We start from the raw sequence: 27,421 nt of genomic DNA on the forward strand, positions 1-27,421 counted from the left end.
AAGGTACCTTTTTTATGCAATTGTTAGAATGAAACAAGAGAAAAGAACTATTGAAAATATACAGCATACAGCTATCTCTATATTTACATACGTCTTTACATTTTTAAGGATAATAATCTAAACTGATTCAGACTACACTAATAGTTAGACATGAAAGTGTAATATTGTCTTTACAATGCATGTTTTACTCCTGCTAACATTAGTGTTAATAGAGGGTATGAGTTGACCTCTCTGATATCGATATGGCAAGGGATAAGGAACTCTGCATTCTTCTCTGCCTAAAACTTCCTCCCGACACTCATGAAAATGGGTTGGAAAGAGGTTCTGAAGCTGGGAAGAGGCTTCTGAGCCATTTCTCTACAGGCCGGAGCAGGGGGTTAGTGAAGCTGGAATTTCAATCCAGGTCAAATCAAGTGACATGGTCTGACTAAATGCTCCACATCTCCTCTATTACACAGAAAAAGTTCCTCCTTTTCTTCCATCCTATTGAAACTTACACTCCAATATTTTCATCCACAGAGCCACTATCTCCAGACAGACTGCAGTATCCTGATTGTGGGAGGATTTGGGGATAACTCTTCACCTACCCACCCTGCCTCGCCCCGGCACTGTCCACTTTCACAATCACAGAATGTGCACGTATGACAAGTAATGCTCTTGCTTCCACCACTATCCAGCAGCATGCCAGAAAAGGAACTCCTTCATGCAAACAGTCCTCTTGCTACATACACTGAGCTCCCAGTGAAAGCAGAATTTCTCCTACATTACAACAGTTTTTAATTTATTTACTAATAGAAATCTTATAAAACTTGTTTTACAACTTAAATAGAGAGAAGCTTAATATATACACAATACAAAATTATGAATTGGCCTATGGACATTCCCACTGCTGTAGTGATGAGACCTACTATCAGACACTTTCTTCAACTTTGCGTTATTGATCACATATTGTGGTCATGTTTTTCTATTCTTCCTCTTCTGTCTTGTCAGTTGGTAGTGCTGGTTAAAATCTTTCAATATCTCATGTTTAGGTCCAAACTTCTGGGTTTTTTTACATTTAGATTCATAACCTGTCACTTCTCTTCCACCACCTCGCTATGCTAATTCTACCAGCCACTAGGAGATGAGTGATGAGTTCCTTCATTGCTTACATAAAATGCAGAGTTTACAAGACAATTTAACAAAAATACTAAGGAATTATCTTGACAGCTGACTCCCTACTATCTGATTTTGGGGCATTTTCATCATACATGGAGAAATCCTCCCATTTCATTACATTCTCTCCAGCATTTGCCTGTCCCTGTACGCTAAATTGTTTAATTTTAAGGGCAATTAGGTGCCACTGATAAATAATTTTAACACAATTTTCTTTTATTGTGTTTATTAAAGTTGAGGAGCATTGTCCCATATTTTCTCCCATTTCTCAATTTTGGTGTCTATGTCTCCATCAACTTTCCATCTTTTCCTGAACATAGTTATTTCTTCTAAGTATACGCTTCCCTGATGTAGTAGTTTTTCAAATTCTGTCAATTTTCCAAAGGTTTGCCTTTTTGAGGCGGTGGGTGGAAGAATGTAGGTTCTGATATATTGGAATACTGGGGTCTTTTTTGAGTTGTTGGATTTCTTATAGTGATCTAAATGTATTGTCTCTAAACAGCTGTCCAAATTGTAATATACCTATAAAAATTCCCAAATGTCCAAATTTCCCAAGCTTTTATTTGGGTTAAATTCTTAATTGTCTGCACTGGGCAATAGAGGTGATGGGTATGGGCTCAGTTTTCTAAATAAATTATTCCAAATTTCTTTTTTTGCTTTCAGAAAATGTTGGTTTATATACTAATTCGGGCCTATGGGTTTTCTTTGTCCAGGGGATCACATGGAGTTGATAGCACAACAATCTTGTTCTATCTGTACCCACTCTATGGGTTAGTGTTATTCGGTACATCAGGTTTCTGATCTGACAAGCCTGATAATAGAGCTTAATGTTTGGTAAAGCCAATCAGCCCTTTTGCCATGGTCTTTTTAAAGTAGGGGCAAGTCTACACTGCAAAAAATCCCCGCAGTGCCAAGTGTCAGAGCCCAGGTCAATTGTGGCTTTGGGCTAAAGGGTTAAAAATAGCAGTGTAGATGTTCCTGCTTGGGATGGAGCCCAGGCTCTGAGACCCTCTCCCTTGCTGAGTTTCAGAGTCCAGGCTCCAGCCTGAGCAGGAACATCTACACTGCTATTTTTAGTCCTGCAGGCTGAGCCCTGTGAGCCCATGTCAGTTGACCTGGGCTCTGAGATTTGACATAGTGGACATTTCTTTGCCGTGTAGGCATACCCTAGATTGCTCAACCCTGGGTTTTTTATTTAACCAAATGAATTCAGGTATCATGGATTGTCATTGATCTCAGAGACTTCCTGGGAGCGTTTGGAAAAGAGAATCAATTTAGGGTAATATATTCATTTAAGCTGCCATAGTTCTGCATAAAGTTTCATATTTGGACCAATTTCCCAGATCTGTTTTGATTTTCTTAAACCAAAGGAGTGTGATTAATTGTACATAAGCCTTGCCATCTTTTAAAAATGTATATTCCCATGGCTCTTATTGAAGTAGTTACCCATTTGTATTTATCTTTTATATCATTCTGCAGATCAGAAAGCACACTTATAAATCAGGAGTTCTGACTTGTAGCTTATTTTAAATCCTGACACTTTGCCAGACTTTGCGATTTTGTCTTGCAATTTGGGTAATGTGTGCTGGACTTGTAACAAATGTCATGACATCATCTGCGTATAAAACTAACTTGTGTCCCTGTTTCCTATTGTAATTCCATTTATATGAGGATTATTTCTGATCTATTGGGTGAATGACGGCATTACCACAAAGGAAAAAAAAAGACATTAAAATTGGTACCATTGATATGTCTCTCTAAGAAGGGGGAGTTTTTTTGATCAATATCCGTTTACTCTCACAATAGTGGGTGGCTTGGACGGTAAGACGAAAATCCAAATTTGGGCCTAAACCAAAGGTATCTACAGTAATTTGAAGAACTGCCAGGTCACTCTATCAAAAGCTCTGCTTCTAGTGATAAAAACAGATGGGACTCATTGATAGAGTCTGCAAAGAGGATCAGGTCTAAAATTCTGAACATTATCTGTTAACTGCCTGTTTAATACAAATCCTGTCTGGTCTCTGCTAATATAGCTAGGTAATATGCTTCAGTCCTAGCAAATAGACTGAAGAACATTAAGTTTTTGCATCTTGATTAGATTTTTAAAACATCTTTCCTGTTCTTTGGAAGCTAGGTGACCTTCATGCTATGCACTTTAAACAAATACCCGCAAGTCCTCTCGGTGCTGCCAAAAGTGGTCAAAGGTTAACAAGTAACACTTCAGATCTTATTAAACTGAACCAATGCTAATTAAAGACACGAGTGCTAAGCTGATTTTTTTAAAAGCACTATATGTTCTGAGAATGCTGATTAATGAGAGAATAGTTATAATTGATTAGCTGTAATTTTCAATGCAACTGCAGATTTATTAATACATGTTCCAACAGTAATCTTCAATAAATATATACTGTAGATCAGTTACATTGCAGCTGAACGGTTCTTAGAAACCAGGCTTTAGAGATGTCATAATAGGATATAACAAAGTATACTTTGATATGGCTATTCACTATTCTTGGCTGCCAAAGTAAATTTCCTATTGTTAATGTCAGAGAGTGGAGAAGACTATCCTGCACTGTTATTCAATACAACATGAACATAGGTGAATGCTCAAAGATCATTCTGGCTTCTTTAAAATGTCTCCATGGTCAGAATATAGACTTCTTTTCCATCCTTGTAAGTAAAACCTTTAAGATGAACTAATACAGTCTTTGATTTATTTTCAGTTTTCTACATCATATGTTTAAATAAAAGTATTTAAAAGGACACTGTTGAGCCAGGAGGTAAAAATGTTGAAAGCACTAAAGTCCTTTAGGTGCCAAAATCCCATTGAAAGCCACCTAGAGGCTTCTGAAAATCTTACCCGTAGTCTACAGAAAAGGTTTACCTTGAAAAATGTATATTGTAAAGTTGCATGGGTGGACTTTTCAAAGCACTCAGAGTAGGCCTGACTCTGCACCTACTGAAGTCAGTGTTAAAAATATTAACTTCAGTGGAAGCAGAGTTAGCCCAATGTTGAGTGTTTTTGGAAATCTCACCCTGTAGATACTTTGTGTGTCACCTTAAAAGCTATTTTAAAAATTCATTGTTCCACATAGAATAAATATAAAATAAAATATGGCTTTTGTCTCAAGCTTGTGCATAAACAAAGTTGTAGTTTACACTATGGAATTGTTGCTCCTTTCTTGCTAGTGTAAAATCAGTGGTAATTTAGGCCTACAGCTAAAACTTAGGTCGACCAAGCTATACCGTTCAGGACTATGTTTCCCACCTTGTGTGACGCAGTTAGGTCGACCTAACCCCCGCACTGTAGCTGTAGCTAGGTCGATGGAAGAATTCTACTTCCACTTTCCTGAATCTAGGCAAAGCCACTCAAATTAATGGAAAAATTAATCTGTGATCAATTCGGCTCTCTGGATGTATTAGTTTTAGTTCATTTAGTGTTTTAATCCATTCAGGGGCCAATTTCTTTTTAAAATTACTGTCGTGCAATTCTTGTAACCAGGAGGTTGCCTCCAAAAGCAGAATTTAGCCCCAGCAGTGTATCTTTTAGGATCAGGAAGAAAAGGAGGATATGCATTTCCTGATTGTCTCAATATGAGGAAAAAATGTCAGGGAGGAAATGAAAAGTTCCTGAGACTTCGACAAAAAAACATGGAATTCTATTGTGCTACATTTCTAATTTAAGCCTGTATGTTTTATTATTTTAACTTTGTATTTGTGGGACTGATTTAGAATGTTGCAGCCTTTATTTCTAATTGACATTTGTAATTCACTGTGATAGTATGAGTTGCAGGGAAAATTTTCAGCGATTTTGTGGCATCTAGATCGAAAGAGGTGTGGGGAGGGAGCTGGTGCTGTTGGTGAGCTGGGTGTACTGCTGAGTTGCACAGTACTTGGATCTGGAAATTGGAAGATGCTGCTCGGAGGCCTAGAGAAGGCAAGTCCACAGCACCTCAAAGTGTGGGAATGGTGGGAATTATAAGCCCATCTGCATTAGGTGGAGGGGGGAAAGGGAAGGGGCAAAGAGAGCCGGGCAACAAGGAAGGAGAGGTTAAACAGCAAGATACTCGTACCGCCTCCTGCCCTGGCCTCTAAGTGAGTTGTAGTGCGCCCGGGATGTTGAAGCTCTGAGCTGGTGTGTGGCTCCTTATGACACAACATGCATTTGGGTCATAAACTTCCAGTTGCTAAGAACGGTTACTCTAGCTAGAGGAAGTGAAAGCTTTCTCTTACGATAAAGATCCCAATTCAGATTCTGTCTGGTCACTCCAACAGATATAGCACAATAGAGGAAATTAGTGTTTAAAGGCTCTTTTCTCCTGAATTTGCAGAAAATCCATCCCTGCTTGGCCTAACCATTTGACACACTAATAGCCTGAAACAGAATATGGGTCAATTTTACCACTGCTGCCTTTTCACAAAAAAAGGCACTTTTGAAAGCCTTTATGACAAGATGATCAGAGAGAAAAATTTCTTACAGGAGCAATTTCCCAATTCTGTGTTGGGATTTGTTCCATTTAACTTTTGTCATGAACTAGGATGTGTGTTGAAGCAGAACCAGTATTTGGACAGTTAGGACACTGGAAAAAGCATCACTAATTGGGTGTCTTAGAAATTATTTTCTCTCTTGGATGTGTATCATTTAGCTTTAAGGAAATAAACAAGAGTACCACAATAGGTTTCTATTCACTGCACACTATAAATGTTTGAAATTGACAAACATTACATGTGATTAACCTACTTGTCTAAAAGAAAGCTAATGTACCTGACTGTTTTAGTGACACTCCTTAGTTGAGGTTCAATTAATTAAACAAACAGCTACCCAGGTGTGTGTTTGGTTATCGGGCACTCTATGAGCTGGATTCCATCATCCTTAGTCACAGTGAGTCATACCTTACTCTTTCAGTGGTTCCATTGATGATGAAGTCCTATCTTTTTACACTATAATTTTGGAGATAGGGAGTGCCTTCCTATATGTCTGTTCCGTGATTGGGTCTAAACAGTAAAGGAGAATTTTTCAAAACTTGAGGTCTATGGTTCACCCACAAAAAAATGTATATGCACAGCCACACAGCTGTTTGCATGTATAAACAAGCTGATTGCATATGTTGCACAAGTACACAGTTGATTGAGAGTGCATATACGGACAGTATATAAATATCTTTTCACATTCAAGTACTTTCCGTATGCTTATGCAAACTTGTTACTTATGTGCATGGGCATTTTTTATAATTGAAACGTATGACCAGAATTTTGAATATTTCTCCCTAAATTTTATCTTATCTGAGCCTGCAGTGCAATCTTTTGGGCCTATAGGACAATCAATGAAGATGGCAGTGCTGGGAGGGTCGGGGAGGTTATGTCTATCAGTTAACCAAATAGCAGTAAGATACAATGGTTCTGTCTTCCCTAAGCACTGCAAATGATTATTATGACCGTGAGCATAGAAGTGTCTATCTTCACAAACACCAGCTGGACTCCTGCCATTGTCTCTTTTCCTTCAAATACACTGTTGTTTATAACAGATACAAAGGATGAGGATGAGAGTGTCATAATTCCCTTACTTACATTTTGATAAACAAAGACTTCTTCCTCCTGTACAGTGTTGTCATAGCCATGCTGGTCCCAGGCTACTAGAGAGACAAGATGGGTGGGGTAATATCTTTTAATGGATAACTTCTGTTGGTGAGAGAGACAAACTTTTGAGCTTACATAGAAGAAGAGCTCTGTATAAGCTCAAAAGTTTGCCTCTCTCACCAACAGAAGTTGTCCATTAAAAGATATTACCCCACCCACGTTGTACCTCTTCCTCCTGGCATTTTTGTGCATTAAGTTAATTTACAATGAACCAGAGATTTTGTTTGCTGGCAAGAACACAGATATGAAATCAGTAGAAAAGAAGCAGTGTTCACAACTTTTATTGTTAGGAAAACAACTATCCAGGCAAGTTTGCTGTCTTGAAGGTCCTGGGCTATATCGTGGCATGAGAAGCAGAAATAAATAGGTAGATTTTATGTGAATCTGTCTTTATTCCTGACAGCAAAGAGGAGAAAATAAATGGTAGCTCATCTTTCCACATAATTTCATACAAAACACAGTGGACCTAGATGAGTGGGGCTTAAGAGTTAGTACAAACTGGAGCTGCATATTAGCTTTTTGAAGGTTTCCAAGTTCCTCAAGGAAAAATGTGTAACTTTCATGTATATGTCCCGACTCCACTCCACTTCATTGTACAGATCACCGTGTACTGTATTTTTAATCGTTGCCTATGCATATGCAGAGGCTAATTTTCTAAGTATATGCACCAATATATGTTGCATATTGATTGAATAAATGACGGCCTCACACATTTGTCCTCTTTAGGAATATCTGGACTTCACTTCAGTAAAGAAAAGAGGATTTGCAATATTACTGTAAAATATGGTCAAAGGCAAAGTGGGCAACAAGGACATCATCTGGAGCAGTCTTGCCCATGGTCCAGGGGTAGGAGAGGGCGAATCAAAACTTAGACGCCTTAAAAATGCCATCGCAGAGAAGTATCACAGTTTCATCACATGCTAGCAATTTTGCACATAAAAGTGTCAAAACTTGAGAACATTTTTGTCGTCATTATATTTGTCCAACAAATACAACAATGGAGATAAAATATATCAAATGCGTTTTGCTCCTGCAATTCATTTTTCAGCACAGTTAAGGGAATATGCTAACCAGAACATAACTTTGTATTTGAAACCTTAATTTTTTACAGCAGTTGTAAAACTTTTGCTCATTGTACAAAATAAAATAAGCTTCTGATTTAATTTACTATAAGCATTTGCATCACACCCATCACCATATTATTTATATAACACTACAGTCTACAGGCCATAACTGAAGTCAAAGCCCATTGTGCTAGGAACTGTACCATCATTAGTAAATGATATGCTGCCCCAAAGAGCCTACATATTTTCTTCAGTCATTGAGTAAAATCAGATTATGGAAGTGATCAGGACAAAGAAACAGATTTAGTTCCACGGTCAACAGATGAAGTTTTCTCTATAGTGATGTAGAACTACTCAGAACAGAAGCAAAAGGTTTGGTTCTCTTTGAGAAGACTTTAAAACACAGGGGCAGAGGTGGGTGTTTGTGGAGGCACAAAGAGGTAAAACGACTTGCTGAAGGGCACACAGCAAGTCAGTAGGGAGTCCAGCAACAGAAACCAAGGATGAAATCCAGGCACCACTGAAGTCAATGGGAGTTGTGTCATGGACTTCAGTGGGGCCAGATTTTCATACCAAGTCCCAGTAGCCAATCCACTAGACCTCACTGCCTTGCTGGTATCTGTACTATCACTGAGAAGGTGTATGTTTTCTTTTAAGTGCTTAAAAAAAGCTTGCTCATTAAAACAAAACATAGAAAGGTACTAATTGCAGTAGAAAGCATACCATTCTAGTTCATTTTGAAAATAGGGTGCTTTGTAGATTATGGCATATACAACTCCAAACAGCATATACAGCTGGGATGGGACTTTAGGTGCAACCCCTAGAGAGGGTAAAAGCCACATGGTCCAGAAATGTAGGTGCTAACATACCATGAGAAAGGCCATGCTTGCACTATCCAGTGCACTAAGAAAGAGGACACACCGGAAATCTCACAAGACAGTTATTATCCAAGGCAAACAGAATCCCAAATATTTCAACATGGTGTTTTAAAAATGAGTCACAAGACCCTGACCCTGACCCCATTGAAGTCCATGGCTCCCTAGCAAATTCAACTGGAGCGGGAGCGGGCATATACTGAATAGAGAATGTACCTCTTAGTCTATCAGGACTGCCCATATTTTTGGACCAAATTTTGTTCTCATTTGCACTGCTACAATCTGAATGATTTCACATACATGAGAGCTCTGGAAGGCCATATTTGCACTCCAAGCACAGAGCAGCTGTAGCAGGAATGGCTCCTCTTTACTTCCTATTAAGAGCAGCTGAAGCAAAGGCAATAGCTGGGAAACCTGGGATTTCTTCCCTCTGTCTTCTCCAAACATGGTAGTGACAATGAGGACCAAATAAAGCACTGAGATACGATGGTGAAGAACATGGTATAATACAGCTAAATAAATTGAAATTGTCCAAGGAAGGCACAATACAAGTGGCTTCCAAAAACCTGGATTTGCACACATGCCTGGGTAACTGTGCACAAAATTGCCTAGTGGACACTCAGTTACTCAGTTGGGATACACACATGCCTAATTATGCATTTTTTGCATGTTACTCCTGGGGGAATTATGCGCCACTGCACATGCACAGAATTTGTGTCTCCTGCAGATTTCTTTGCTTCCCCGCAGAAAAATGACTTTCTGACGGGGAAGCAAAGGGAAACTACAAGAGCGATTACATGACCCTTCCCAGCAGTATTTTTCAGGGGCCTAGGGCAGCCTGTAGAGAGGTAAATCACTGTGGGACAAGAGGCAGAACTGGGGAAGACCTGGTGAGTGACTCCTACCCTGTGCTGGGCTCAGCTGCTAGTCCTCACTGGGTTAGGGAGGAAAGGACTTCCTCTTCCCCTGCACAGCATCCAGGGCTGGGTCAGACCCACCCCCAGATTTTTCCCCAGCTGCAGGAAGACCTACAAAGTATCCCCCCCCCGTCCCCACCCCACACACTCCTGCTTCCTGCACCCATCGCTCCTCAGCTGCAGGGGGAGGGATCCCTGTACAGGGGAGCTGCTCCCCCATCCGCCCAACCCCCATGCATCCAGATCCCCTCATACCCAGACCCTCCCACCAAGCCTCACCACCCATGCTCAGAACCTCCCTGTTGAGCCCCACTCCCTCTGCACCTGGACCACCCCAATGAGCCACCCGCACCTGGATCCCCACCCCACTGAGCCCCACTTCCCCAGTATCTGGACCCCCACACCCAGACCCCCCTGCTGAGCTCTATCCCCCCCCATAACCAGCCCCCCCCACTGAGCCCCATCCATCTTCACCTGCCCCCCCCGAGTCCCATTACTGTTGCACCCAGAACCTCCCCAACAAGATCCTGTGCATCCAGATCTCCCCGCACCCAGATCCCCCACTGAACCGCCTGCACCCACATTGCCCCACACAAAAAACACTCAACCCACACCTGGATCCCCCCATACTAAGCCCCTCCACACTTGGATCCTGCCTTGCTGAGCCTGCCTGCCCACACCTGGTGCACCTGGCACAGATGGGCAAGGCCCTGGGGTGTTTCTAGGGCAGGCCTGGTCCTTGAGCTGTGTCAGGGTTGGGTGCACCCTCACCGCTGAGTCCATGACCCGGAGGGAGCTGCACAGTGATCTCCCATCTCTATGCAGCCAGTGGCCTGTGCTCCCCAATGCCATGCTGGAGCCTCCACATTTATTTCACAAATAAAATTTGCAGAATTTTAAAATATTGTGTGCAGAATTTTTATTTTTTTGGCACAGAATTTTTAATTATTTGCCAGAGGATGTCCTCAGCAGTAGCATGTACACCTATTTCCCTTTCCTGTGAAAATGCAGCCCTGAAATGTACTTAATACTGTGTGTTAATAGAATGTTTTTCATCCAAAGATCTCAAAGTGCTTTTAAAATGTGTAGGAGTCATATTATCCCCAATTGATAAATGAGGAAACTGAGGCACGGAGATGTTAAGTTACTTACCCAGATTACACAGCAAGCCTCTAGCAGAGCAGGGAATAGGACACACATTGGAGTCCTTGTCTGGTGCCCTCTACATTAGACCTTGCTACTTTCTAGGTAGATATTATAGTGATTTCAAGAATTTGCTGATACACCAGTTCTAAATTTCAGCCAGTGGAAGGGCAGTTAAAATGTGTACCTTGTACCTCCGGTATGAACACAGACATTGGTGTTGCACCTATTGGAGAGAAAGCAGAACTGAAGGTCTCTTGCTAATGTGCAGATTCTCAAATAAGGCTAATGAAACAACATAAATAGTAGGCTGAGCGTTTTGTTTGTTAGTTGTTGTTTGGTGCGTTTTTATCTGGGTTTTAAAAAAAAAGTTTAAAGTTAAGGAGCCAATTTTTCCTCTCTGTCACACTAGTGTAAATCCAGTGAGCTTGAGTCACCCTTTGTAGTGTAGAGGGATGTAAAATGCACACACACCCATCCACACCCCTGCACCAGTGAGAGCTGCTGCCCCAGGAGAGAGCAGCTGGCATCTGCATTGTCATCATTCTCCAGAGATTATACTGGGGAGGGCATTGCTAATTTACAACCAGTGCTCTTTAAGAACCCCACCACTGAGAGCTACCTACAGAATTTGTTGAATCAGCATATCATTCCCCCTTGGAGCCTGCTCATGCCTCTGCCATAGTCAGTAATGCCAACTTTGGGGGCCTCATTAGCCAGCTGCAGGCCTCCTGCAGATCAGAGTCCTCAGGTACTTTTCACTGCTGTAACCTGCCCATAGGGTGAACCACAAAGTGGCATAGAACAGTGCTGAACAACACCCTCTGCCTTCAGTTGGTTGCACCACTGTAACAGAGGAGAATTTGGCCTCAGAAGTTTGCAGATATGTGTTTTGTTTGACTGGACTTTTCTGTTATGCTTTATTTGGGATACATGTGATTTATCTAAAAAAAACCCAACCCTAATTGCCATAACCTACAAAGCACTGGAAAAAAAGGTGAGGGATTGAATATAACAGGAGTTAAATTAAATTCTAACATAGAATGGATAAGTGCTGGAATTATGCCTAATACTCTTGAGGGATTTTAGAGTTCCAATATAAAAGTAGATCCATTTGGGCACAAGGCCTAATATTCTTGAGGGACGTCTGTAAATTGCCTGGGGCCTTTTGGATGAGTGTCTGTGTGTTTGCTAGTTTCCTTGTCTGTTCACATTTTCTTTAATTTAAAACAAACAACAACAAAAAGAACCAGAAGTTCATGCTTGAGATCATTTCTTTTAGACTCCTCATAAATGACTCCTGGGATTCACATGGGTATTGTGTGACAGTATACTTGAAAAACTGCACATCAAATACATATTTTATGCTTAAGGAGGCTTAATAGTTGAATTACATTTGAAGCATGACAAATGCTAAACAAATTGCATTCTGAAACATCCTCTGCCAAAGGAACCTCTTGCAACAATAATGTACCTACCAGAGCTTAAATGGAAATCAGGGAAAATATACCTCAAATATACTCTATCTGCAGTATGCCAAGCCCCAGAGTGAATTTTTCCCTCACCTTATATTTTTTCCAGCATCTTTACCAATCCATACAAATACTATTGTATGGGTTGTTGTAATTAAGTTCTGGGAGTTTCATGCACTAAATTGTGTTCTTTTGGCAAAAACCAAATCTGGTTGAAGAATTCACCCAGGCCTCTTTCTGTTGTCTTCAAATGCATCTCCCAGCCAATTGCCAGAAGTCCCCATTTGTGATCTCCTTGTGATCAAGTCTTGTTTTGTTTTTTTAACCATGTCAAGTCTGCTGAAGTATGTGGATACAAACTAGGGTCAGTATCATTTAATCACTTCACTGCTGCTTAAACATTGTCAATAATCAGGCTTATAAACTGTTGAAAACTGATTAAAGAGAATAACTGGAAAAAAAGTAAGACAGCATTAAGCTTTCCGTGTAAGGAGCTCTACAGCATACTGATGAACTTCTTTTTCAGATTGTGCCAACACACACATAAAAACAACAGTACTAAAGAGCAAAATAACTCTGTAAAAGATTTTGAATGTGGCTCAAGCTGCTTACTGATTAATACTTTTGCACATAACACTCCTCTCAAACCTGTGCGGTTATTGTTCCTGGTAAAACAAGCCTTTGTTGACAGCTAGGGGCAAATGATCCTTGCTGACCAAGTTCACAGTTCTCACACAACTTAACAGTTTGAGAGCTGCTCCTTTTTCCACAGCTAGTCCAAAAACCTTGGCATGATTGACAATTTTTTTTCTTTCTTTCTTTCTTTCTTTTTTTTTTTTTTTTTTTTTACGGTGTGGAAGAGTCTTAGGGCTTGTCTGCATGAACAATTAGTCTGCAGTAAACTAGGGGGTAAATCTATCCCACAACAGCCTGCCACAGTCTAACGGTTCACGTGCCCTTTGCTGACACATATTAACAGTTCGTTCGAGTGTTATGAGCTGGTCACAGAATGACAATATCCTGGATAAACCTGATGGAATTAAGTTAAACCGTACTGAATTAGATGTAATAACTAGATGTAATAATTAGATGTAATAACATTGTATTAAAAATGCAATTGGTTATGTAGTATTTTGAGATTGTATGTAACTTTGGGTGCTAATGTAATTCCTTCGGCTATCAGCTGTAAACTTGTGACCTCAGAAGAGACCCCTTTGGTGGGGTTTGAATGACTAATCACCTGCCAGAGCCCATGTTGAAGTTGGGGTGATCTCTGGTGAGCTTATTAGTATGTGCGTACATGCTTTCATTGTTTTTAATATGTTGTCTCTGTACTGCTCGTATAGGAAATGCCATGTGATAACTTATAACTGTTAGTTATCTCTCTTACTAGTCTCTGAAAAGCAAGCCTGTTTAGGAAGCCTGTCTTTTGTTGGGAATAACACAGTAAAGGCAGGGAACCGTTCAACCTGGAGATAATCCAATCTGAGGAGAGAGAAGGTCTGCACACAAGAAAGGCAACAGCCGGGGAGCCAAAAGCCTGAGAATGGCTGCCCTTGCTGAACCACTGAGGGGAAATATAGATGCAGTTGCCCTGAATTGTGACAGACTAGATCAAAGTACCCTCATGAACTGTTACCATGCGTCAGCAGAAAGAACAGAGCCAGTTAGACCACAGCAGGCTAGTATGGGGCAGATTCGCATCCTAGCTTGTCGTGGTCTAATCGTTCATGTAAACAATCCCTTCATGATCTCATATCAAGCACGTCCCACTTTATTGCACACTGTTTTCAGCAAAACTACAACAGAAATCAAACCCACAGCTGTCAGATGTGTCAAGCTTAGAACTTGTTGGAATCACAGGAATTAGAGATGGAAGAGACCTTTGCTGGAGGTTATGTGGCTGTGTAAATTAAAGCACAACTTGTTCTATGTACTCTGGAGAAGGAGGGTTTTTTTGTTTGTTTGTTTTTAAATGGCTCCCGTTTGGTAGTTTTACTAACAAGTGTACTTGGATGATTTTTTATAACGTACGTCAAATATTTCCAAAGTCTCACTCTAAAGGCCAGATTCAAGCTTCAATTACCTCCCAGTACTTCAACTACATTGATTTCTACAGAGGTTTTTTTGGTGTGATTGAAGGCCAGATTTGATTCCAAAGCACTGATTCTCCACTACATTCAATGTGGTGGCCACAAGAACCTGGTTGCAACTCCCTGATTCAGACATTCTCCGCACTTGTGCAAGGTATTGCTGCACAGGGCAGCTCAAACTTATACCGCTGGCCTAAGATCCCTAGAGGATTGGATGTAGTAGATTAGACCACCACTCTGATACCCTCCCTCCCCTTCTGGTCCTGCCCATGCCATGCCCCTTGTGCACCCCCCCTTTCCTCTGAAATTGGGCGTAGGAGGGGAGGATGGTGTCGCAGCAGAACATCAACTGTATGCCAGCAAAGAGCTTCCCTAGCTGGGGGGAATTCTCCATTAGCCATCTTTTGCTGCTTTAAGGCCACTTTGTGCTGGCCTGACTGGACTGGAAAATCCAGCCCTAAGTTTGTAATCGGCAAAGTTTTCACCAGCATTGCAGGAAAAACTGCAAAGTCATAGACCCTTTCTTTAAATACTCATCATTTTCAGAGCGATTTTTTGTACCATGTGCTATCTGAGTGCATCAATGCGCAAATTCATGATTAAGAAGATTTCTGTCTCACCTGCACATCTTCTCAATAATTTTATTGAGGCATTGTTGAGTTTGAGTACTTGTGGGATTGTTGCTTGGAACATGAAACGATGAGACTATCCCCTTAGAGACACAGGTCCGTTTACCAGGCCAGAATAGGGCTCATTCTGACGACTGTAAGCCCAGTGAGACTCCAAGAACAGGAGGTTCCATGCATGGAACTTATGGACATTGAACTCCCTCTAGCAGCCGTGTACAACTAGTTCTTTTACTTGTTTGTCCCACAATGAAGCACTGTTTTGTGCCCTAAATGCTGCTTTCAGTGAGCTGGGAGTGACTCTTGGTTTTCAGAGCTGCTGAAAGTCTTAGCCATGACTACATCATCCATTTATTAGTAAAAGTAAGATGCTGTTGGAGTTTAAAGACAGAGGGCTCAGTACTGTGCTTCCATTAAGATAAGGGGCAGTTTCATCATTGTCTTCAGTGGGGCAGGCCCTGGGTTTGCCCAAGTTAACAACAAAAATTAAGTTTCTAGTTGAGATTTTCAAAGCTGGCCAGCAGTTAATTCTAATAGAAGATGCATAAATTAAATCCCCTCACTGTTTTGAATATTTTGACTCCTGTTTCTCATCATCTAACCAAGTTCATTGGGGAGCATTTTCAAAAACACTCAGTGTTGGCCTAACTCTGTTTTTATTAGTCAATGGGAGTTTTACCATTCAGTGGCATTAGAGATAGCCCTGAAAGCTGAACCCTTTTGAAAATCCTGCCCAGAATAGACCTTTATTTCACTTTATTCTTCAGACTCATTCGACTCTAATAAAATTCTCTGACAAAAAATGATAAAAATTGTCAGACCAAAGAAAACCGTGAGGCTATTCAGAGCAGTAGTGGTATGACCACATTCTTTGTGTCCCTTCTGAGTTATTTTATTAGTGTCTTGATGGTGCTTTGAATTGGGCTGGTGATAAACTATGTGTATATGTCCTTCTAGTTCAAAAACTGTCACTACAATAAAAACACTACGGGCTTTATCCAAAGCCCACTGAAGTCAATGGGCTTTGGTTCAGACCCTAACATGCACCTTTAGGAGCTACTATCATACAAACATGCAACAAAGAGGCAGTTCCTACCCTGAAGAGTTTGCAAGACTACAGACAAAAGGTGGATAAATAAAACAGAAGTGGGGAGCACAAGGAAACAATGGGCTTGGCTACACTTGAGAGTTAGAGCACATTAAAAGGAGCCCCAGGTGCACTAGCTCACTACCCATCCACACTGGCAAGGCACGTAGAGCGCTCTGACTCCGCAGCTACAGTGCTCCTGGTACTCCACCTCGACGAGGGGGAATAACATTTTGTGCGCCCCAGCTGGAGCGCCACGGCGCCAGTGTGGACCCCAGCTCTGTTAGTGCACTGTGATCGGCCTCCAGAAGTTTCCCACAATGCCTGTTCTAGCCACTCTGGTCATCACTTTGAACTCCACTGCCCTGCCCTCTGGTGACCAACCGTCAGACCCGCCCTTTAAATTCTCTGGGAATTTTGAAAATCCCCTTCCTGTTTGCTCAGCCAGGCGTGGAGTGCTCTCAGCTAATCTTTCCAGGTGACCATGCCCCCATGCGCCAGGAGATCCCCAGTATGCAGCAATGGGAAGGTGCTGGACCTCATCAGTGTTTGGGAGGAGGAAGCTGTCCAGTCCCAACTGCGCTCCAGCTGCAGGAATTACAGTACCTTCGGGCAGATATCAAGGAACATGATGGAAAGGGGCCATAACCGGGACGCACTGCAGTGCAGGGTTAAAGTAAAGGAGCTGCGGAATGCCTACTGCAAAGCCTGCGAGGCAAACAGATGCTTCAGTGCTGCCCCTGCAACCTGCCGTTTCTACAAAGAGCTGGACGTGATACTTGGGGGTGACCCCATCTCCACTCCGAGTACAACCATGGACACTTCAGAGCCCAGTTCAACAAGGCAGGAGGAGGAGGAAAATGGGAGCAAGGGTGCTGAGGAGGAGGGAGACACCCTGGTATCCCTAGATACATGCAGCCAGGAGCTGTTCTCAAGCCAGGAGGTAGGTAGCCAGTTGTGGCGGCTGGTGCTTGGGGAAGGACAAACACCAGAGAAGGTTCCCAGTAAGCAGCTCTTATTTTGGGAAGGAAGTTATTCGGTGTGGGCTCTTGGGGCAAGGAGGGTTAGGGCTGCATGCATACCTAGATGCGGAATAGGGCACTGATTGCTCTCTCACATCGCGGTAATTGGCCTCAGTGATCTTTTCAAAGGTCTCATCCAGAACTTGGGCAATGCGCTTGGGCAGGTTTCTTGAGAGAACCACTGTGGTCCTTGTCCCAGTAAGGCTAACTTGTCCGTGCCACTGTGCCGTGAGGGGTGGGGGGACCATTGCTGCACACAGGCAAGCTGCATATGGGCCAGGGCAGAAGCCACATTGTATTAGAAGACCCTCCCTTGCTTCCCAGGTCACCCTCAGCAGTGAGATATCTTCCAGGATGAACTCCTGTGGAAAATGTGGGGACAGTGTTCAGTAGAGGGGCCCCCTGCTGCTGTTGGCTCTCCCCAAGGCACAGAAACCCAGAGGACAGTAAAGCCGTGAAATGGTCAGTCACGCTTGACCCTGTGCTTACTCACCATTTTGGGGCTCCGTGGGTTATGTGCTCTTGCTTTGGGATGGGCAAATTATGTGTAGACTGTTTTTGCTCTTAAGTATGGGGGAACCATTGCGCTGTCTGGTATGAGCAATGCTGCCTCTGTTAAGTGTTCCATTTTGCCTTTACAGATGCAGCCTTGAGATCTCAGCCGTCTGTGTTATCACCAGCCGAAAGACTCCAAAGAATCAGAAAGAGGCCATGTAGAAGCAAGGAAGACATGTTGCATGAAGTAATGCAGCATTCAAGTAATGAAAATCAAAAAGTGCAGGAGTGGCGGGACAGTGACAGGAGGATCCGCCAGCAGAATGAGGAGCGGCGGCACAAAAGCGCGGTGCTCCGGCAGCGAAGCACGGATCAGCTGATAAGCATAATGGAGCGCCAAGCGGACTCGATCCAGGTGCTCGTAGCCATGCAGGTGGAGCACTACCAAGCTGCCCCCCGCCCCCCCCCCCGGCAGCCCTTGTCCGAGAACGCTTTCCCTTGTGCCCCCATGTCACCTCCAACCCGCTTTCCCCAACATCCAGGTTCTTATCGCCACCCGCTGCCTCCAACACCTGTAGCTTCTCCACCCAGCCCTGAAAACTACGACCCTTACCCACTGCACTCAACCCCCATCACCATGCACTGTAGCCATCCTGAAGTGCAGCCCTCATTGCACAGCACTCCAGACAGGAAGGCTGAGTATGATAACAGGACCGTTCACAAATCTGTGATTGTACCATTCCCCACCCCACCTCCTTGCCCTTTCTGTTTCCCAAGCAGTTGTGTTTCTTTTCAATAAATGAATTTTTTGGCTTTGAAAACATTATTGCATAAAGTAAAAGATACCTTAGCCCAGGAAAGCAACAGGCACTGCAAGTCAGCGCAGATTCCTACTAACATTGGAACCACTGCACTTCACTCCCGTGCAGGGCACCAGAAATTACTGGTGGCTTTCAGCCTCGAATTGCTCCCTCAAGGCATTCCTAATCCTTGCAGCCCCGCACTGGGCCCCTCTAATAGCCCTGCTCTCTGGCTGTTCAAATTCAGCCTCCAGGTGTTGAGCCTCCAAGTTCCATGCCTGAGTGAATCGTTCACCCTTCCCTTCACAAATGTTATGGAGGGTACAGCATGCCCATATAACCGCAGGGATGCTGTCATCGGCCAGGTCCAGGTTCCCATACAGAGAGCACCAGCAGCCCTTTAAACGGCCAAAAACACACTCTACAGTCATTCTGCACTGGCTCAGCCTGTTGTTGAACTGCTCCCTGCTGCTGTCAAGGCTCCCTGTGTAGGGTTTCCTGAGCCACGGCATTAAAGGGTAAATGGGGTCTCGAAGGATCACAATGGACATTTTGATTTCCCCTACGGTGATCTTCTGGTCTGGGAAAAAAAGTCCTGGCTTGCAGCTTCCCTGAACAGGCCAGTGTTCTGAAAGATGTGTGCGTCATGCACCTTTCTGGGCCAGCCTGCGTTCATGTCAATGAAACACCCATGGTGAACCACAAGCACCTGGAGAACCATAGAAAAATACCCCTTCCGATTAATGTACTCAGAGGCTAGGTAGGCTGGTGCCAGAATTGGAATATGTGTGCCATCTATCGCCCCTCTGCAGTTAGGAAAACCCATTTGTGCAAAGCCAGCCACAATGTCATGCACTTTACCCAGAGTCACGGTTCTTCTGAGCAGGATGCGATTAATGGCCCTGCAAACTTGCATCAACATGATTCCAATGGTCGACTTTCCTACTCCAAACTCGTTAGCGACCGATCGGTAGCTGTCTCAAGTTGCCAGCTTCCAAATTGCAATAGCCACCTGCTTCTCCACCATCAGGGCAGCTCTCAATCTCGTGTCCTTGTGCCGCAGGGTGAGGGTGAGCTCCTCACACAGTCCCTTGAAAGTGGCTTTTCTCATCCGAAAGTTCTGCAGCCACTGCTCGTCATCCCAGACTTGCATGACGATGTGACCCGCCACTCAGTGCTTGTTTCCTGAGCCCAAAAGTGGCGTTCCATGGTGGTGAGCATGTCTGTGAATGCCACAAGCAAACTTGTGTCATGCGTTACTCGAGTCTATATCATCATCGGAGCCCTCACTGTTACTTTGGATCATAAGGAATAACTCGACTGCCAAATGGGACGTGCTGGCGAGACTCGTCAGCATACTCCTCAGCAGTTCGGGCTCCATTCCCACAGACAGAAAGGGAAGACAGAGCGCGCAGTACAAGAAACGTTGAAAGATAGCACCAAATTGGACAGAAGCACAAGGATTGCTGGGATGCGAACCGATGCATCACAGGGTGTTGGGACAGGACCCAAAATGCCCCGCCCCTCTCTGCCCCCTTCCCACAAGCCACAGCACCAAGATGGGTAGAGGTGCAGTGTGGGATAGCTGCCCATAATGCACCACTCCCAATGCCTCTGCAAGTGCCTCAAATGTGGCCACGCCACTGTGCTTGCAGCTGTCAGTGTGGACAGACTGCAGCGCTTTCCCTGCTGCACTCTCCGAAGCCAGGTTTAACTCAAAGCACTCTACATCTGCAAGTTTAGCCATGCCCAACGAGTTGACACTGTCCAGCATGACAACAGTGGTCACAGCAAATCAGCTGCCTAACCATTATCAAGATTTTTGGAGGCATCACTGAAAAGCATAGTTTTAAGGAGGGATTTGAAGGAGGATAATGAAGTGTCTTTTTCAGTATTTACAATGAGCTCCCCCCATGCATTAGGGGAAGTATGGGTGAAAGCATGGAGGTGCTTGTACGAATATTATAAAAACAGGCAGTCAAGACTGGCATCATTAGTGGAATGACAGTTAATATCTCAATACTAAGAGACAATAGGTGGGTTGGGGCTATAGACCTCAAAGTGCAGACAAGTAGTTTGTGCTTGTTGCAATGGAGAAGAGGCAGCCCATGGAGGGCTGCAAGGAAGGGGGTGAGATGGACATAGAGATGTTCCAGGAGAATGATCTTTGCAGCAGCATTTTGAACATCCACAAACAGTGCCATAGGCATATATGATGCTTTACCAATAGAATAAAGATAGCTCCTTCTCCAAGAAGGTTACAGAGTAGATGTAAGGGCATTAATTACATTTCTGATACAGAGGTTTCTAGACAGGAGTTTACATGCAGAATGTGAAATTAACACACAACATAAGGGGCAGAACTGAAGCATAAAAATAGTCTCCCTATTCCCAAATAGAAGTTTTCTACTAAGATTTTACCCTGAAAATCCTACTATGTTACAGTTAGCTGTTGAGGTAATTCCTCCTCAAATAGAGGGCACAGCATTCTGTCGCCAATTATTGGCTAATCTTGCAGTATGGTTATATGCTGAGAAGTAACTCTAAAAACAGCATTGTGGGTTTCAGGATTATGGTCACACAATGATTTCAAGATCAACTTTATGACATTTCCAAATTGAAAGGTTTTTTTCTAAGTTCCAGTGTTAGAATCTCACCATGGGATATAAAAGTCACGCTTGTTTATTTTTGGTTCTTGCATTGTTACCATTCACAGAGAGTCTGCAACTTAGTTAACAGTTCTGCAGCTGATGTACAGGCCAGAACATCATCCAGGTTATTTTCACATAACTGTTGACTATGTAAATGTAGGGATAAGAGGAGTAAAAATATAGAAAATATTTATTTTTGCCAGAAAAGTAAAAAGCAATCAACTGAAAGAGACATAGGGAGCAGATATGTTACGTAATGGCATCCCATTTATACAGAGTCATTTTTCTGAGCATAACTACACTTTAAAGGGATGAGGTCAACTTGATTATGTGAAAATGGTACATTTTTAAAATTTACTTTCCCGAGAGAACTCCCTTTAAAGAATATATCCTGGAGTTTTGGTAATTATTATTTATTTTAATAATAAGACTTTTCTACTCCCTGTTGATATTTCAAAGGATCTTTTAGGCAGGCCTCAAAGCAATACCAAACAGGCCCAGACCCACTTCTCTTCCCTTCTGCCCTAATCCCTTTTCTCTCAGCCCACTCCTGCCTGCTGCCTCTTAAGTGTCACTTTCAGCTTTGCTGATGCTGTTTCTAGTGAATATCCTTTTGCAGAGCCTGGGTAGATTAAAAAAAAAAAAAAAAACAGTGAAACTGATTGTTCACAAAGTGCTGTTAAATACACACATATCTAACAATAAATTCTGTCTATTTTGTAATATTTTATGTACTGAAAAATCCCATGATGTCCAATATTTTCTTTATTAGATGCTTTAACACTGTACTTGTAGCCATGTTATGCAATCAGTGCCACAAATGAAGTAAGGTAATACTTAACTAAAGTAAGAGACATACAATAGTGCCTGTTCAGACTTGCCTTTCTTATCCAGAGAATAAGAAAAAAAAAACCACTGTATGTTATGGAGTCTTACAATACACAAATGCATTACAAAACATTACTCTTAATAGGACAGAAGGTGAGTACCATTTTGAACAACATTTCCTTTTGAACTTTTTCAACATAGTTACAGAATATAAATGTATCCTTTATAGAACTACTAGTATCTTGAGCAAGCATCTTTTAATGTAGATTGTTACCATTTTCTTTTCTTGATTTCAGCACCAATACCTATATAACTTTATTAAAAGCAATTCACATAGCTCAGTGGTTTGAGCATTGGCCTGCCAAACCCAGGGTTGTAAGTTCAATCCTTGAGGGGGCCATTTAGGGATCTGGGGCAAAAATTGGTAGGGGACAGGGATAGCTCAGTGGTGTGAGCATTGGCCTGTTAAACCCAGGGTTGTGAGTTCAATCCTCAAGGGGGCCATTTAGGGATTTGGGCCAAAAATTGGGGCTTGGTCCTGCTTTGAGCAGGGGGTTGGACTAGATGATCTCCTGAGGTCCCTTCCAACCCTGAGATTCTATGATTCTAAGTTCTCTATGATTCCTGGGTAGCCCAAAATTTTCTGCTTTTCCTTCCATGCCAAAGAAAAGATCCTGACTTTTCAACCCACTTTATCCCTTACTGTAAAAGAACAGGGAAAGTTTTCCAAAAAATCCAGTATGCCCAATATGCCTGTTATGAGCAGATGTAGACATGGCATATTCATTATAGTCAAGAAAAGCCTCAAATACTGCAGCCACATACTTAGAGTAAAGTTGTGAAAAGCAAGAGACAGCTGAAGCAACCCACTTGGAATAAATAGGATACCCCACCCCACCCCCTCTCAACCCAAAAACTTTTCCTGATGTTTGGAAAAGTGTAACTTTTTTATTTCATTCAATCTGGAATTCTCTCAACTTCCAGGACAGGAAGGGAAGGTGCCAAAATACCTAAAATGGTGATCACTATTTCCAACCTGAAACAAACCCCCCAGTTCAAGCCTTGTTTTGCAGGCTCCAGAGCTTCATGTAGTTCAGATAAGCCTCTGAAGTAGCAAATGCCTATCCAAATAGAACTGAACTCCACACCTTGTGAGGTTTGCGTCACTAGTTAGGATGACGCATACAATGGTTCCCAATCAGTAAGTCATGGTTGAAGGGTGCTCAGTGGCCAGCAGCCCTTCAAAGTATCTAAAGAGTTTTACATACTGTGCAGTACACTCACTTCAAAAACATCGACAACACTGCTGCTTCCATCAATGAGCATCCACTACAGAATTTTTCCTGTAGCACTTGCACAGCTCTGCCACAAAAGCAAATAAAATTCCCCACTGCACCATACAACAATTCTGGGCAATCACTAGATGTTGCAAATCCTGGGGTAATAATCAAACTATGAACGATTTACATTTTTAGCCAATACTGTTAAGCATGAGATAGCAGCAAAGGAAGGATCATAATTAGAAAAATTGCTCCTACCTTTAATTGTGCTTGGGCAGAAGATGTTCCCAAACTCCTGCTGCTTTGGTTTTAAAGACTGTGGTGCTGGCAGCCCTGGAGGCTGTGGGACTTGGAATAAAGGCTTCCCATTTGTAACCACTTGTCTCCTGGGACTTAAAGCAGGGAGGTGGATGGTACTTTCAGTGACGTTGCTCTGAGGAGCTACCCCTCCTCCAAGGGGCATCTTTAAATGGAGGCTGGTAGACAAGTTTCCAATAGCTGGCCTTGGGGTGCTGCTATTTGAAGATGGGCAGGGTGTTCCTGCATGAACTCTTATAGGCGGAATTTGCTGTCCGTTGATCATCCCGGGACCATGGGGAGTACCTGAGGTCCGGTGGTTCATACTGCATGACCTCCCATTCATTGTCAAGTAGTTGCAATGATCAAAATGTGTTATACAAATCCACAGGTATCAATGACATCAGGCTAAGGTCAGTATGTTATCCATAGTGATTAAGCCTGTTAAAAATACATAAATAAAAATATTTTACATTGTAGTAAATAATATATGATGACAGGGCTGTTCACAATATTTAACTATATGAAAAAATATTGATTATGATCAGCAAAGTGTGAGCAATATACAGGCAATCAAAGAGAGAGGACAAAGCTAAATGATGACTCAGAATTGTAATAAGAAAGCCTGCCCCTTCAAAAGCAGAAGTTTACAATAGGGTCAGCTGTCTTCATACTAGATAAACTAGCCATGAAAGGGAGTGAATACTGAGCAAGTCAAGGAAGTCAGCCTGGAGTGAAAAGCAGGGGCTGAGTGGAAATCAACACCAGGATGAGCACCACTATCCCATTCTGCCAGCTCTTCAGTCTGTTGATTAAAAAGGTGCTGAAAACCAAAAACACAGCAGCCAAGCAATATTCAGACACATACAAGACATTAAAGAGATGCCAGTTGACATTCTAAAGGTCAGAAATACAGCAGAACAGATTGCAGAGGGTTTTTTCTTTACTACACAGCATGGGACTCACTAGAAAAAAATCCTGTAAGAGTGCTCTACTGTGCTAATTTCATAAAAAATAATTGCAATCATTGCAAAGGTGGATCAAGATGTAAATCTTATAGATTCAGATTGTTTTTAATGTCCTAATAAAGCATAGGGCCAAAATTTTCAAAGGCAGCCTTTTAATTGTACAAGTCCAAGTTTTTCCAGAGTATTTTTCCACTTACATTTTTATGAATGTTCACATATACACACACGCAAACAGATCTGTGAACAGAAGCAGCATTTGTGGATGCAAATCAGGTGGTTAAAGATATCACACAAATGGGATAATTTGGGTCCCAGTTCAGCAAAACACTTAAGCACATGCTTAATTTTAACAACCAGATTCAGGTGTTTAAATTTAAGAATATGCTTAAGTGTTCTACTGATTAAGGACTTAGATACCTAGCTAACTGTTTTGCACAATTGCAGTTTTCACACACAAAACTGAGGCTCAAATTACACACGTTTATATTCAGACACACAGGATTCTATCTTGCAAATGACTAAGAACCCTGGCCTTGATCCAGCAAAACACTTAAACACATGAGTAGCCCCACTGAAATCAAAGGACACTGGGCTAGATGGTTCATGATTGAAGTCCATAGGACTATGTGACACAGAGGACACTTTGCAAAGGGCCCCCTTTTCTTTGCAAACAACTCTCATCTCATACCTGACAAACTCACTACACCAAACACATGTCTTTCAGGGTATTTATCCATAAAGTGAAGTATCTAGAGAAAACTCATAACTTGTGAAGACTCATTATCATTGCAAGATGTATGTACAGGTAATATTTAAGGAATAATGTAACTATATTGAAAATATGCTTTATGGTCTTGCAGAAAAAATTAGTCGCCATGGAATAATATTTTTTTGGTGATGACCCATTGGAGTCCTCACCACTCTTTGGTTAGCTGGTGCTGTAATGCAAGACTAATTGTCTAGCCTTACTCCATCCCAAGACTACCAATGGAAAGGCATCAGAGACAACCGGAAACAATCAAAACCAGCTAGAAGTGTTAAAAAAACAAAACAAAAAGGAATGTTTCGATAGATAGGGAATCTGCCAGAGACAAAAGACTGTTTCAGTATATCAGAGAGTGGGGAGAGACACTCTGAATTCATTCACTGAGGAAATATCTTGTGAAGAAAGGGTGTTTTCATGAATGTTTGGATCCTGTTTCTGTAAAGTCAACCATCTCTGCAGCAGACTGAACTTTCAAGAGAAAACTACTTTATTAGGTAGGAAACGTAACTGTTAGTAAGGGTAGACCCAGGTTCGTGTTTTAGGATTTTGTTTTGTATTGTAACCATTTGTTTCTACCACTCTGTATTGTTTCTAGTTGAATCTCTACTCTTTCTAAAATAAAGCTATTTTTGTTTTAGTATAAGTGCTCATATGTGAGGTGTGTTATACAGGAGTGGTGATTTAAAGTCTGACTAGTAAACTGGGGCATATTGCTCCTTAGGGGCAGAGGCTCTGGGGTTTCTGTGAGTAGCCAGCGTCAGGAGCTAGATATCACAGGGGAACACTTCAAGGGGACTCAGGTGCATCTCTTGTTAACCTGTGAGACAGAGACGGGGTGGCATAGGCCACAGAAGAGTGTTTGAGTAGCTGAAAGGCTGGTGATGTCAGGGAGCTAACACCCAGTTACTACTATCAAGACTCCCTCATGCTGGAGGCAGGGGTAACAAGGTGACTCTCAGTGCCAGGTACCCAGAGAGCCATCGCTGACTACTCTACTCACATGCTTAGAGTTAAGAACTTCAGTCCTACAAGGTCTAAGCACTATGGCCCTGATCTACCCAAGAAAAGCATACACTTAACTTCTTTGGTGAATTGGGATCCTAGGTCTCAGTTCCATGAAGATCAAGCGTGTGTGCGTGCGCATGTGTATTTTATATATATACCGTTTAATATATATCAATTAGACACACACATATACACACATGCACACACATATTTCAGTTTGTTATTCGATAACAAAGGGTCTAATCTAATCCTATTCCCTTATTTTTCATTGTTATTTTTTATATTACAAGAATATAAATTAGAAAACATATTGGTTAAAAAGCAATATCATTTATTTTCATGCATGGCTGCAGCATAAATCACATTTTCCAACTCAACCAAGGACAGACAGAGCTGAATGTTCTTAGATTCCCAAGGTTCATTTTAGTAAGCAGAATGTACTTTGCCCTAACACAGGTGACTGGCTCTTTAGAAAAGAACTTATAAACAAAAAGCTGTCATGCTGTTGGCAAGGCTATACACTACAGCAGTATAAATCGGCAGCAAGTCAAAATCATTCTTGTCTATAATTTTTAACTACATTAGAAAAGTACAAACATAATAAAGAAGAGATTATACATGACAGGTTTATTAGTTTTGTTCAGCAACAGTGTATTTAGATTAATTGACGGAAGAATATTTCTACACAATATATATACACACACCTAAAGGGCCCTATCAAATCCAGGGCAATATATTCCATGTGTTTTTAATACTCTGATTTCCTTGTTATTTTTTATGTAATACTGTATGCTACAATAAACCGCAATACTCGGGTTTGTTTTTGTTGTACTTTTATCATCTGTTACTGTTTTTCACACTTACAGAAAAAATTTACTATACATCATTGGATTTCAAGCTAACCATTGTACCAATATAATTCATTAATTTCAATTATACTTAAGTTGATGTTCTTCTTTTGATAGTCATGTGTAACTTCTTTTAGTACTGATTGAGATTTATGTGCATGGAAGAAAACACACCCATTAGTCAACAATATTAAAGGGACACTGTCAAAATAAGTATATATTTTAAAATATAATTATGTGTGCTCCTAAAAACACCTTAAATTTTCAAAAATAAGCCAATTTAAAAAAATCTAATTTAATTTTCACCATCTCTGCCTCTGTTTCCTTTTTCATACATATACATAAGTTATATTTTGAACTGCAGCAAATTTACAGCACCTGCAGAGGTCCCC

The 27,421-nt window shown here is 41.9% G+C and overlaps 1 protein-coding gene across 1 annotated transcript in view; it reads right to left on the reverse strand.

The window, feature by feature from the left end:
- The window catches only part of GLIS3 (GLIS family zinc finger 3), a 267,685-nt gene that overhangs the window by 232,120 nt on the left and 8,144 nt on the right, over positions 1-27,421 (reverse strand). The window contains exon 2 of the mRNA XM_073345244.1: positions 23,404-23,883. Coding sequence (XP_073201345.1) covers positions 23,404-23,788 — 385 coding nt within the window. The 5' untranslated portion in view covers positions 23,789-23,883. The remainder of the gene's footprint in view (positions 1-23,403; positions 23,884-27,421) is intronic.

The sequence above is a fragment of the Lepidochelys kempii genome, chromosome 5, assembly GCF_965140285.1.
Source record: "Lepidochelys kempii isolate rLepKem1 chromosome 5, rLepKem1.hap1, whole genome shotgun sequence".
In the NCBI taxonomy this organism is placed as follows: Eukaryota; Metazoa; Chordata; order Testudines; family Cheloniidae; genus Lepidochelys; species Lepidochelys kempii.